Here is a 13291-nt window from a genome sequence, read left to right as displayed (position 1 = left end):
GAACTAAAACGTTCAAAGACCAATTGAGTAGTACTGGTCCCCACTGCTAATACTATTGCTATTCTGAAAGTACAGTTTCCTTTGTTCTTCGTAAGAGGCGACTAAATGGGGCGGTCTTTCAGATGAGATCGCAAAAACCGAAATCCCGTGTCACAGTAGATGCTGCACGATAAAGATCCCTCCCTGCTTGAAGGTGGTAAGCACCGAGCATAGACCTAAACTGCTTGACGTTTGTCATGTAACCATACAATAAGATTTCAAAATCTACTTCCTCTTTCAGTTGTGCCTGTTAATGAATGTACTTCTTTTTCCATTTCGTGGAACATTGTGACTTCCATTTCATGTCATTATGCGCAAGAATAGTTGTGTACTGAAACTATGGAACCGTACAGAATAAGGTAACAGTACACACTATCATCGTTATGTCGATTCAGAGAATGATACATGTTTACATAACCGACTGCGGCTCGAAATGATTTCCTGCTATTTTTATTGTACATCGACAGATCACGGAAGTCTGGGAAATATTTGCAACAGCAATATGTAAGAAGAGTAGATTAAAGAAAAAATGAACCAGCAGGAAGCCGTTACATTTTGGAATGCGCATTGAATGTGGTAAGTCAGATTATACGTGGTTCTTTCGTCGTATCTGATCAACATGATTGATTGATTGTATTTTCCTTAACGTCTCACTGGAAAATTTTTCACACATATGGAGACGTTATAAAGACCGGTGAAGGGCTTCAAATTTAGGCCTATGCTCGACGCTTACGAATATTGAGCAGTGAGGGTCCTTTAGCGTGCCACACCTACTGTGACACGGGTCATCCGTTTATAAGGTCATCTCCGAGGATCCGTGACATTTACACCTGATGCCGAGCGTTTGGCGATGGAATTGTCACTACCTGTTTTAACGATTTAGGTGTGTCGCGGTCGGAATTCGAACCCCGGGCCTTCCGCATGCGGGGCAAACGCTCTATCCTCTCGGCCACCACGGCAGTTGATCAGCATGACGTTAAAGATTAGAATACCTGATTTAAATGTCATACCATCATTTAGATCAGCTGTTCAATTATTTATCATTTCTTTTTCTTTTTCTCCTTTTCTTCCTTCCTTTTTATTTTTTTGGTTAAAAGATCAGAAAAATCTGTTAAATTTGTATATTAAAAAGTGAAAGAAATGATTGACAATTGAACACCTTGATATGTAGATGCATAATTACGCGAGTTATCGTTCTAGCGTTAAGTCGTCTAAAAGAAAAAAAAATGTCCCCCATATCGAGCTTTAAAAATACACTTTAAAACATTTTTATCCAATTTTTGTTTCTTTGTTTTTTTAAAACTGTTTGAGACATGCTTAATCAGAAAATCATACAACAGGGGATGCTTACTCCTCCTAGCCACCTGATCCCACCTCTGGTGTGTCCAGGGGTCTGTGTTTGCCCAACTATCTATTTTGTATTGCTTGTAGGAGTTATGAGATTGATCGCTGTTCGTTATCTTCACCTTGCATTAGCTTTGATGTGTATAGCTCACAATTTTGTAAGTCTTCCTTAAGTCTTCAATTACCAATAGGTCTCCATTGGTGTTGAGTCCCTATATGTCCGCCTGCATAATATGTCCGCCGTCGCTATATGTCCGCCATATTTTGAAACAAACTGTCCTTATATGTCCGCCTGCAGAATTTGTCCATCCAATTGTTTCCAAACTGTCCTTATACATAAATGTATGTCCGCCTGCACAAAATAATGTCTTTCCTACCACTTTTTAAACGAACTATCACAATATGTCTATCCACATTTTCATTTATTATTTCATTGGCGTTGGGTAATATTTCTCCATTAAACAATCGTCAAAACTAGTCTGCATTATACATGTGAGCATGGATTAAGTTCTCTTTCAAAAATCGTCGCATTGTGTCCATTTTCGTAAAACCTTTACCAATATGAATATTTAATGCTCTTTTTATACATGTATACATATAGGCACTACTTCGAAAATATCATGAAAAAATTAACCCTCAAATAATCATAAAATAGCTGTTTTATACCAATTAATTTGATTAGTTCGAATTATATCATTTTAAAATGAATAACAGAGCATCATGCAGTTGCAAGGTTACAGGGGAACATTGAAAGCGTGGGAATCTCTATAGATTAAAGAAAATATAATTCTGTGTTTAAAGTGGCATATAGGCCCGATGGGCCGGGTGTTTGATTTATTTTTACACTGTCTGTTAACATAATGTTTGTGAATATACACATGTACTTGTAACTATAAATAAATAAACTACTATGTACCACTACTACTAATCCAATTATCAGGTACGGAGTTGGGTGTCACGGACAGGTGCGCGATAGGGTGTGTATACTACACATTACAGGAACATATGAAACGTGTCTAGAGATGCCGCTCCGTACTCTTCTGTCATCTTCAGTCCGAATTCCGTTAATTACTTAGCGTGTGGATATCTGACACGTGATATCATGCATTCGCCAATGAAATAATGCTATATTTTTTTCTAGATCGATCATTTTGCTGACTCCCGTCGATTCAAGATGAAGAAATGGTGAGTAGCATAAGTAGGCTTATGTTTTAATAACATTTAGTACTCTAAAAATATTGATTGATTAAAATAAATATGAATTCCCCATGACACTGTTTAAACACACAGGCTACAAATCTTATGCTTTTCCTCTAAGCGGTAATAATCATTCCCAAGTATGGAAATTAAGTTAAACATACATATTTTGATTATGTTTTATCATTAGAGGGGTATAGTCAAGATGTGAGCTGAAAATCTTCAAATTTTCAAAAATATATTGTGATGTTTAAAATGCTTAACTATGGTGCATATATTTCTAATTTCGAGTTAAAAAGAGATTCTGAGGTCAGAATTCTTTGTGATGTAAGCATGGCTCGTGTAATGTTTTGTTTACTTAGCTTAAAGATGCTCGTAAAAGTTTCGTTCAAAGCAGATTTATTTATCATTTTCAATTTACAAGTTTATTCTAAGCACAATTAAATAGTTTCTAGTGTTTGTGATATTTGATTACGTTTTAAACATGATATGGCCTTGTTTACAAAACAAAAACAAAAATTGTGAGTGCTTTATCTCTCAATATTTGTCATTCAAATTTCTGTTGACCACTAGAAATATCTTAGTTTTTAAGCATTGCAAGTATTTAGAATGGGAAAATAAAATTTGAAAATTATCTGTTCGAATTGTAACCATGCCCATAAAATGTGACGATTACATAGTATTGTTGGGATACTTTAATCAAATATGATCTACTAGATGCAATGGTCTTCAATTACCTCATTACATGTATTTACATCAGAAAACAAACAATAGTGTTTCATAACAACGCCTCACCCTTCCAACTTTTTCATGATTTACATTAGGAAACACAGCACAATCGAGTTACTAGCTAAAACAGTTGCACATGAAAATATCACTCTCAGTCAAGGATCTATGACTTAGCAACGCGCTTCACTGCAAGTTCTTTTTTAATATTTAAGTTATGAAACAGCATGGTTGCTTCACTACTTCATACACTCACAGATATCTAAAAGATGACGTAGCATTAATCTACAAAATAACAACGCTTAGCTCTTCAAGTATCTGATTACATGTATTCACGTAAGAAAAGACAACGACGTTACGTCATACATTCGCGGAGAATTGAGTTAACATAACGTTATTATAAAGCCGCACACTTAAGTTTAATTTTATTATTTACGTTATCGAACACAACATGGATGCATTCGCTCATACACATGCGTAAAAATGACAATTTTAATTATAACGATTGCGTTATTCTACGACATAACACCTCACACTTTATTTTTTTTTAAGATTTACCCGAGAGAACACAACAAAGTTACGTTACTAGTTCATACACTTGCGTACCCGTTTATAGACAATGTGAAATGAACAAACCATTAACTGAATCTCGCTTTTCTTATTTCCTTCATTATTTTCTGAACTACTTCCCGTGTTATCAAGAACAATAAATGAATAAAAACCCATAATGGTCACTCCTCCATAAAGAAGTTATGAAATTCGTTTAATGGAATTCATATCCTGCGTTTCCAGCTGTAGCGATATGGAATAAGAGTCATAATGTTACGAATTTCGAATATTCCGAAAGCAATACAAAATCAGGAGAAATTGGAGATGGATGGAGAATCCCAATAGTAGAGATTTGGGGAAATTATATGAAATGGTAATCTTTATGTCAGTACCTTTCGTATTTTTAGAATTGAACATAACCAAACCCCATACATTGTAGGTATAATTTCATACGAGTATGTATGGACATATATATTTCAATGAAGGGAACAACAGATATCGTTAAAAGTTGAGGCACTGTGTAACATAGATATACCACAAAAAATAGCAGCTTTTTCTTTTTCTCGCTTCGAAATTTAACTTTCATATGGAACTTTACCAAAATTATCAAATTTCATGCTTTCTTAATGGTTTGCAGATATGGAATTTTACAATTCTATGAACGTGTACTTATTAAAAAGTGTTTAATTATTCAGCTAAAACGTATCTTATAACGTAGTGTTAATTAGCTAAACATTCATCGCATTGGGTCTATACGTCACGCACTTTTACACGTCAATATTACAATAAACCTATACGACACAGTTTCAAAATGAATTCAGTACACCAGATCTCTAAATTAGGAAGGCTTTTTTGATAAAAAGCGGTATTTCACTTAAGATTTGTGATTAAAGTACATAACGGGGGGATGAGATTACAGAAGAGTACGGAGCGGAATCCTCAAAGTAGTTCATCTCTTGACTCGTTTCCGGTATACCTGCACTATGTAATCTACACACAATACCTGACACCTGTCCGTGACACCTCAAACAGAACCTGATTATCAATTATTACCGAAGCCACCAAGGACAGTTTCTGTTAGTTTACTTTCATAGTTGACCTCCCAACTTCCGATATTCATCTTAAAATTATTATTATATTTTTGCAGTATTGCCTATATGCATATACAGAGAGAACATTTAAAATACAAATTGATATAGATTCCACTCGTTTGGACGATTGTTTTATGAAGATTAATATGGGTGGACATATAGTGACCATTCGTTACAAATGTAGGCGGACATATTGTGCAGGCGGACCTACATGTATAGTGACAGTTTGGACAAAAAAGTGGGCGGGCATTTACTGCAAGCGGACATATAAAGACAGTTTGGTCCAAAATTGAGTGGACATTTAGTGCAGGCGGACATATAGAGACTCAACAAATGCCAAATAAAACTTCAAATTACTCACCCTTGATTACATGTGGCGCACGATCCGTTTACATGTTAGGCGTTTCTAACCTCCAGTTTAAGAGAGCGTCGGAAGAACATGATTACATTAGAAGTTGTTAAATATTTAAGCATATCACGGTTTGTGGGACCTCGCTGCGCTTAGAGACGATCTTAGGAAACGCAATGCAAGGCTCTCTTGGCGGAAAGGAGAGCACCTTGAAAATTTCAGTTGCAATCAAATTTTCTCTGTCATATCGATTAAATAAATGGCATTCAATACAATTGAACGTTTTTCACTAATATGTATACGGTGTGACCGTTTAGACGAGCGAAGACCCATGACATCTTACAACACGACTTTAGGCATTTGATTTAACGCGGGAAATATAACACGGTTGATGTAAACAGTGCGTTGTGACGTCATCATTAGCTGCGATATTTTTTTCTGTCAAACCAACCAATTTTCCACAACAAAACGGACGAAGGTATGGGAAAGCTTGTTTGGAATTTTAAATCATTTCTGGTACTTTCCAAAATATTTATTTGTTTTATCTACGGGGTTTTCAATGAAGTATACCGCAGTGACGGCGACATTTTTCCGGAGGCATTATGGATAGTCCCCATCATTTTTCAGCTGATGAAAAGCAAACCACGTGACTCAATTGCGTAATCATTGGAGGGAGCTCGTCGCGTCGCTTTGCGACACGAGCTTCGCTCGCTATAAACTAATTCTTGATTAAATTTACATGCTTAAACCGTACTTTAGGTTGAATATATAATATACAATACATCATAATTCTTCGTAAGTTGTTGAATGCATATGTTTAAAACAATAAGATGCGGACCCCCCCCCCCCCTCGAAAATTAAGAATATCGGTTATCAAATATATCCCTATATCTCTGAATTTCTATTATCATGCTGTTAGAATGTGTAGTAATAGTGAATGTATATGTATAACTTCTCTTTATAAAATAAAATACACGATATAGATGGTATACTAATAACCTCTCATAACTTCAGATTTAACAGTTTATTCGAGTGTTTAAACTTATATCTCTTACGTGGAAGAATTGGTACGAGATGACGTCACTGTAGCCTGTAGGTAAACAGTCCTTGCGATTAACTTTTTTAAATTACAGCCCATGGATAGGGCAAGGGAGAGCATAAACATTGGCACGTCAAATAAATTTTACAACCCCAAATGCTAGCTGTACAATAATGATTCAAAAATTCGAGTTACTACATTTTAGTTGAATATTACAATTTGTATTGCAAGTTTCAGATTTCTTTGACGTATTGGACTGTACTTCCGTGGGTCAGTTGATCAACATGATATAACAAAATAACCATGATAATACAAACTTTGATAAGTTATGAAAGTTAGGCAATTTCATCACATAATTAAAATAATGTCATATGTATCGAAGAATCCAGACTCATTTTCCCTAACATTCAACCAATATTTTATACTACGTTTTGAATTATAACAAAATTAACAATGAAAGTAAAGTGTTGAAATTACATGTAATTTACAATCCAGTCATCATAAACGAAAACAAATACTAGGAATATTCACTGCCTTGCAGTTATAGTCTGATTATACCCATCCCTTGTTACAGTCGCGTCGTCGTCCCGAGTGACGGCGGAGGGCGAAAGGGAAGGGGGGGGGGTGGCAGGCTTGGTTGGTTTTAAAATTGATTTTTAAATGAAATCTTAAATATATTTTTGTACCATATTCCGTCTTATTGTCATAAGTAAGACCGGTGACACAGACGAGGACATCAAAGCTAGAATAAGTAAAGCCCGTCAAGCCTTCGCAATGCTTAAGCCTTTATGGAGATCTAATGCGCTCAGTGAGAACACAAAGATAAGAATTTTCAACACTAGTGTGAAATCAGTGTTATTTTACGGATGTGAACCTGGAGACTAACAGCGGTACTACAACAAAAAAATCCAGGTATTTAAGAACAAATGCTTTAGGCAGATATGCAAAGTTTGGTGGCCAATGAAAGTTACAAACGAACAACTATTAGAGCGCACTGGCCAGGAAAAACAGCAATTCAAATAAAAAGAAGAGCATGGCAATGCCTAGGCGACACATAGAGAAAACTCCATAATAGCATCACCAGAACAGTTGGAAAAGAACAAGAATGAAAGAACTGGAGAATATTCGGAAGACCTGGAATGAGACAAAAAGAACAGCCCAAAACAGAGTGAGGTTGAAAACGACTGTAGCAGCCCTATGTACCACAAGGAACGAAGAGGACTAATGTAATGTTCCGTCTATATATTGATGACTCAAAGTTCCCCTGTGTGATTAGATCTAGTCTATAAGGGGGGGGGGGGTTCGAGCCATAGAATTATAAGATCATTAATGACTGTATCACTAAGAATAACTAAAATTTCAGCATAAAACATTAATGCAGAAGTCTTCTCTACAGAGCAAACGTTTAACCCACCGTAAATACTTTCTGCAACAAAGTCGTCATATGCACATCTGTGAAGTCGGACTGAAGAGTGGTGTTTCTGGTGCACGACGCTGTGTGGAACGTGAACCGATCGTTGCCGTTGTTACGTATGATGACAATGAACCACTTGTTGTTTTTTTAAGCTTCATTTCTCTGCAAGCCTACCCCCGCCTTCTGTTTGCACAACAAAAACCTAGTAATAAATAACACTCGTATGCTGCATGTACATGTAATTTTCATTGTTGTGGTATACTTTGAATTTAGGTGCATTGCTGGGGAAGGGAATATAAATTATCGTTACATGTATATGTGATATATATGGTGACCCTCACTATGCAAGGTGAAGATAACGAACAGTGATCAATCTCATAACTCCTATAAGCAATACAGAATAGGTAGTTGGGCAAACACGGACCCCTTGACACACCAGAGGTGGAATCAGGTGTCTAGGAGGAGTAAGCATCCCCTGTATGTACATTGTAGATAGAGTGTGGATACATTGTAACCCCACAGGTATAAGACAAAGGAAGCAAATCGATCTAGATTGTTCGAAGATGTATGGCAGATGAGTTCATCTGACGCTCTGCTATACTATCTTTTGTTTTGAACATATTTTATTTCATAATACACACAGATGGATTGGATACATGTTCGTGCAACTTAATGGTCCTCTCCAATATAAAAATACAATGCATATATACAATACATGTAGAAGAATGTCATATAAACATTGTAAAATTCAACTATACACTATATTTTGAAAATCCGACCTCTGGTGGGTCCAGGGGTCCGTGTTTGCCCAACTATCTATTTTGTATTGCTTGTAGGAGTTATGAGATTGATCACTGTTCGTTATCTTCACCTTGCATACATGTATACTATTCTAAACCTCAAAGAATATCTAATGTATTTTTGTACATTGAACCCAAAAGATTCTTAGACTGCCTAGAGAGTTGTCTACTTCTGCTTCATACTTAGATATTTTATTGAAAGTAGACATTAACGGCAAACTGACAACTCAACTGTATGAAAAACGGGATGATTTCAGCTTTTCCATCGTCAACTTCCCATATTTATGTAGCAATATTCCATTATCACCTGTTTTTAAATCGAGGTAAGCTACTGACAAACAAGTTGATTGTACAGGGGTTTCAACAGTCTCGATTGAAGTCAGCATTTCGCAAATTCTATGGTCGTTATAACTATCTAGTTCGTCAATACAACCTTGCATTGGGTCAAATGCTGTCTGACGTGTTTCATACCGATTTTTAAGCCGTTCTTGGCAAACTGATTTTGACTTCGGATAACTCCGTTTACCTGATCAAGATATAGAGCTCACGGGGGTGTGACCGGTCAAAAGGGGATCCTTACTCCTCCTAGGCATCTGATCCCACCTCTGGTATGTCCAGGGCTCCGTGTTTGCCCAACTATCTATTTTGTATTGCTTATAGGAGTTATGAGATTGATCACTGTTCGTTATATTCACCTTGCCTTTATAATGTATGTGCTGACTCACCAAGGTAACTGTCAGGAAATGAAAATAGAAAATATGGGTAAATTATATAGAAAATTAAATAGCTCAAAGAATCGAAATTGTTATAAACGGTTAACAGGAAATGCTTACTCTTTCCTCTTAGGCACCTGATCCCACCTCTGGTATGTCAAGGGTTACGCGTGTTTGCCTAACTCTTAATTTGGTGATCTTTATGGGATTTATGAGATTCATCAATGTTTGTTACTTTCATTTTTTTTCATTCAATAGACCAGCATTCGGACTTGATAAACACTACATGCAATATAGTATACAATTGCTGCCTACTAGTTTCTTTGGTCTGTTCTATATTTTCGATTCTTATGTTGTATTCTCGAGTATTTACACTCGCGTAGAGACGTCACCAACGTTAGGTAAAGGGCCACAAACCTATATATGACGTTCACATGTACGACCGTAGCTCTTGGGTTCTTTATCGTCTCAATGCACCTGTTGAAGGTCATGTCCGAAAGATCCACGGTGCTCAATTCTAATTCCGACTTCTTGATGAAGGAACTGTTAATACTTCTGATACATCTCTTAGGTTTGACACAAAGCTGACATAAAGCATCGAAACTGGACTTCCTGGCTGCGAGTCCAACACACTAAGCAGGATACCTCGACTGGTCACTGATCAGGGATGAAATCTAAAGTAATACAAAACTCTTTCATTGTGTAAACATATGTACACATGATATTTTATATGGATATAAGTTGCGACTGATTGCATCTGAATAACACCGTGAATATGACAGTGGTAGTCGGTATACTAATAACATTGATACGTTCCTTGGTTTTACATGTGAAACAAATTATTGGCAAAATATGAATGATCAAATACAATTTCATCTTGTGAGAACTACTTTTAAATTTTAGTGGTAGTCCTTTGAAACAGTATAATATGTGGTTCCTTCGGCTTCCCATCTGTTTACATGCACATTTCATTTTTGGCTTTCAGCAAAATAAAACAGAACGAGTTCAAAATGGAGAAACCAGACAGTTCAGAAGAAACAGTTGTCTTCCAGAAACAGTTGATCGAAGCAGTCGCCATAGGCGATATTAGGAATCTCAGAGATATATGTTCTTCATTGCCTAAAGAATTCAACATCAATTTTGAATTTCGATATGAAGAGAGATCCGAAACTCTAATTTACCTCGCTGTTTCTAAATCTGTCGAAATTTTGAATGTTCTCCTAGAAAAGGGTGCAAATGTTCAAGTAAAATCTCACGAGGGCAGAACTTTACTGCATGTCGCATGCATGAAGGGAAATGTTGCTGCTGTCAAACGTCTAATGGAAATTGGCCAAGTTCATTCCCTCATTAACGCTGTAACACATGACGGAGAAACTGCAATTCACCTTGCATGTTCGTGGCCCGCAGAAATGATGAAATGTTTGAAGGAAAATGGAGCAGATATCCATATGAAAACAAAAAAGAGCGAAAACGCTCTTCATTTAGCTTGCTGGGCACAAAATGTTGAATTGGTGAGGTACCTGCTAGAAAATGTTCCCGACTCATTGACTATGAACTAGCAGAATATTTGTGTAAACACGGCGCAAATGTTAATCTAGGAACTTATGGTAATTCATACAAAGCTATTCACTGGGCAAGTGAACAAGACTGTAATGTCAAAATGATTAAGCTGCTGATATTTCACGGGGCAAATATAAATGAAATCTGGCGCCATGGGCAACGGCCTATTCATCTTGCCCTGAAGCACTCCAAAACAGAGAATGCCAGAGTTTTACTCGATGCAGGAGCGGATGTTTCGGGATACATACGGCATAGTAATCCTCGGTTTTCTTATATACCAACCCTTTGTCTTGCTGCGTTTCAATGTCCAAGCCTTGTACCACAGTTTCTAGCTAGAGGACCTAATCCAAATGAAGTTCACTCAACAAGTGGTTTGTCTGTTCTTGGAATTTTGATAGAAAACGGTGCAAGTCGAGAGATGTTAAAGTCAGTTATCCAAGCTGGAGCTAACATCAACAAGGGCCGCTGCGAAAAGACTGCGATCCAGTGCTGTGAAAATCTAGGTATGTGTACAGTAATGTATAGATTATAATCATGATGCAGATTTGTTTACATTTTAGAATAACTTGTGGACATAATGCATAGCTGTCTTCAAATCAAAATGTTTTTGAGCTATCGTTTTCACCATTATTTCAATGTTCTATAATATTTTCTTTTACACATTTTGTGAACATTCTCATAAATGCATTTGATATATTAGATATCCACTCAATCATTAATTACAGTGTAAATATATGGAGGGTTCTATATGTTGCATCAGCTTGGAATACCGTATACATAAACCATGAAGTGGATAATCAAAGCACTTAAAGATGGAGTCAAATTATTGAATGCATAACACTCAGAAATGGTGCAGTTATGCTAATATGACAATCCATATGAAAACTCTCCAGACAAATACTTTAATCAGACATATGTCTTGAATTGCAGATTTACGTCCAACTTCCTATTCGTATTTTTGATTAACGAAAAGAAGTGTTCAAAATGAAATTTTCTTGAAGTCTGTTCCTTTTTTATGGTTTTGAGACCAAAACGGATATTTAAAGGAATGCTTGTATTGTGACCTCCTAGTCTTGTGACCAGTTTTGTTTAATTAATGTGATCCAAAACTCGATATTCTTGGTTATCATTTCCCCGAAATAGTCCCTTCCTTATTAAACCTCAATATTCTTGGTTTGTATCTTATAGTGAGGGTCGCCATTTTAACTTGTGCACTTAGCTCTTCAGTTATTCATAGCTAAATCAGGTTCTGAACTCTTGTGAAAAAGCATGAATGCTATAATAAAGTAAATGAAAAGAAATATAGATAAAAGTATGGAACAAAATTTAATATATCAACAGAACAGAAAGATAACACATGATAGGTTGACATATGACAGTATATGTTCAATCACTTATTTTTTTATGAACCAACAAAATGAAACCAAATGTTAAAAATAAAATTGACAATGGCATGCTTTGAAATTGCACAATACAACCTGTCAATAACACATGAATGGTTAAAATCAAGTGGATATGTAAACCCTTCAATTCGTTCTTTAGCAAAGGACATTTTCTAAACTACTAAAACTGTAAACAAGTACATGTAAATTGTAAGCATTGTAACAAAATTGCTAACATAGTAATTCCAAATTTTTTGACACACATTTGGGCTAAACGTTTCCTATGCAATCAAAATTTTTTACATGTTACAGTCCAACATAAATAAACAAGTCCACAAACCAGACAACTGTCTTCTCAAGTGAAGCAATATAACATGAAGTGTTGTATATTCAGGTATTTTAGAATATTATGCATATACGAGTATGTGGACAATTAACAATTCTAAAAGCATTACTGTTGAATAGTAAGAACATTGATGCAGAACAGTGAACTATGATTTTGTAAAGAATATAATGATGTTGCAATGTGAGAGTTTGAGTTAATAATACAATCTGATGCCCGAGCAGGGTTAAATAAATTGCAATGCTGGGTTTTCATTGCTATTTCCAGTACCACAGAAAAGGTTATAATGAGATGAACATGTAAACATTCTAAACTTCTATAAAATTATACGTTCAAAATAAACGGTTTTTTCTTTGCGTGCATAGAATAAATAACACGACACACTCCGGATACATTCGCATATTCTATGTTTCTTCCGTAAAAATGTAAGAATATTTGCTCATGAAAACAACAATCCTTTCTGTTTGAAAGATAATTCAAATTCATCCAATAAATCAATGAAAAACAAGAAGTTTTTTTTCAAATTATTTACTTCTATTTTGCAAGTCTGCGTTTAAATTGATCAGTGCAATTTATGCACTCTTTTGTTCCACGTAGATTCAATTATCTGTTCATATACGGCTTCCGTTTTGTGGCGTCGACAGATAGTAAACTCATAGACGGGGTCACGTCTAAAAATTGAAACCTTTAATAGACAATAGATACGGAATGGTTTGGGAATACTATACCTATGCAATTCGTGTAT

At 35.9% G+C, this 13291-nt stretch overlaps 1 protein-coding gene across 1 annotated transcript in view; it reads left to right on the top strand.

The window, feature by feature from the left end:
• The first annotated feature begins 378 nt into the window (after window positions 1-378).
• The window catches only part of LOC125678557 (uncharacterized), a 213387-nt gene continuing 200474 nt past the window's right edge, over window positions 379-13291 (top strand). The window contains exon 1 of the mRNA XM_056156094.1: window positions 379-615. Coding sequence (XP_056012069.1) covers window positions 611-615 — 5 coding nt within the window. The 5' untranslated portion in view covers window positions 379-610. The remainder of the gene's footprint in view (window positions 616-13291) is intronic.

This window comes from Ostrea edulis, chromosome 2 (assembly GCF_947568905.1).
Source record: "Ostrea edulis chromosome 2, xbOstEdul1.1, whole genome shotgun sequence".
NCBI lineage: Eukaryota > Metazoa > Mollusca > Bivalvia > Ostreida > Ostreidae > Ostrea > Ostrea edulis.
The sequence above is the reverse complement of the archived record's forward strand: the minus strand, read 5'-3'. Positions and strand labels throughout refer to the sequence as shown.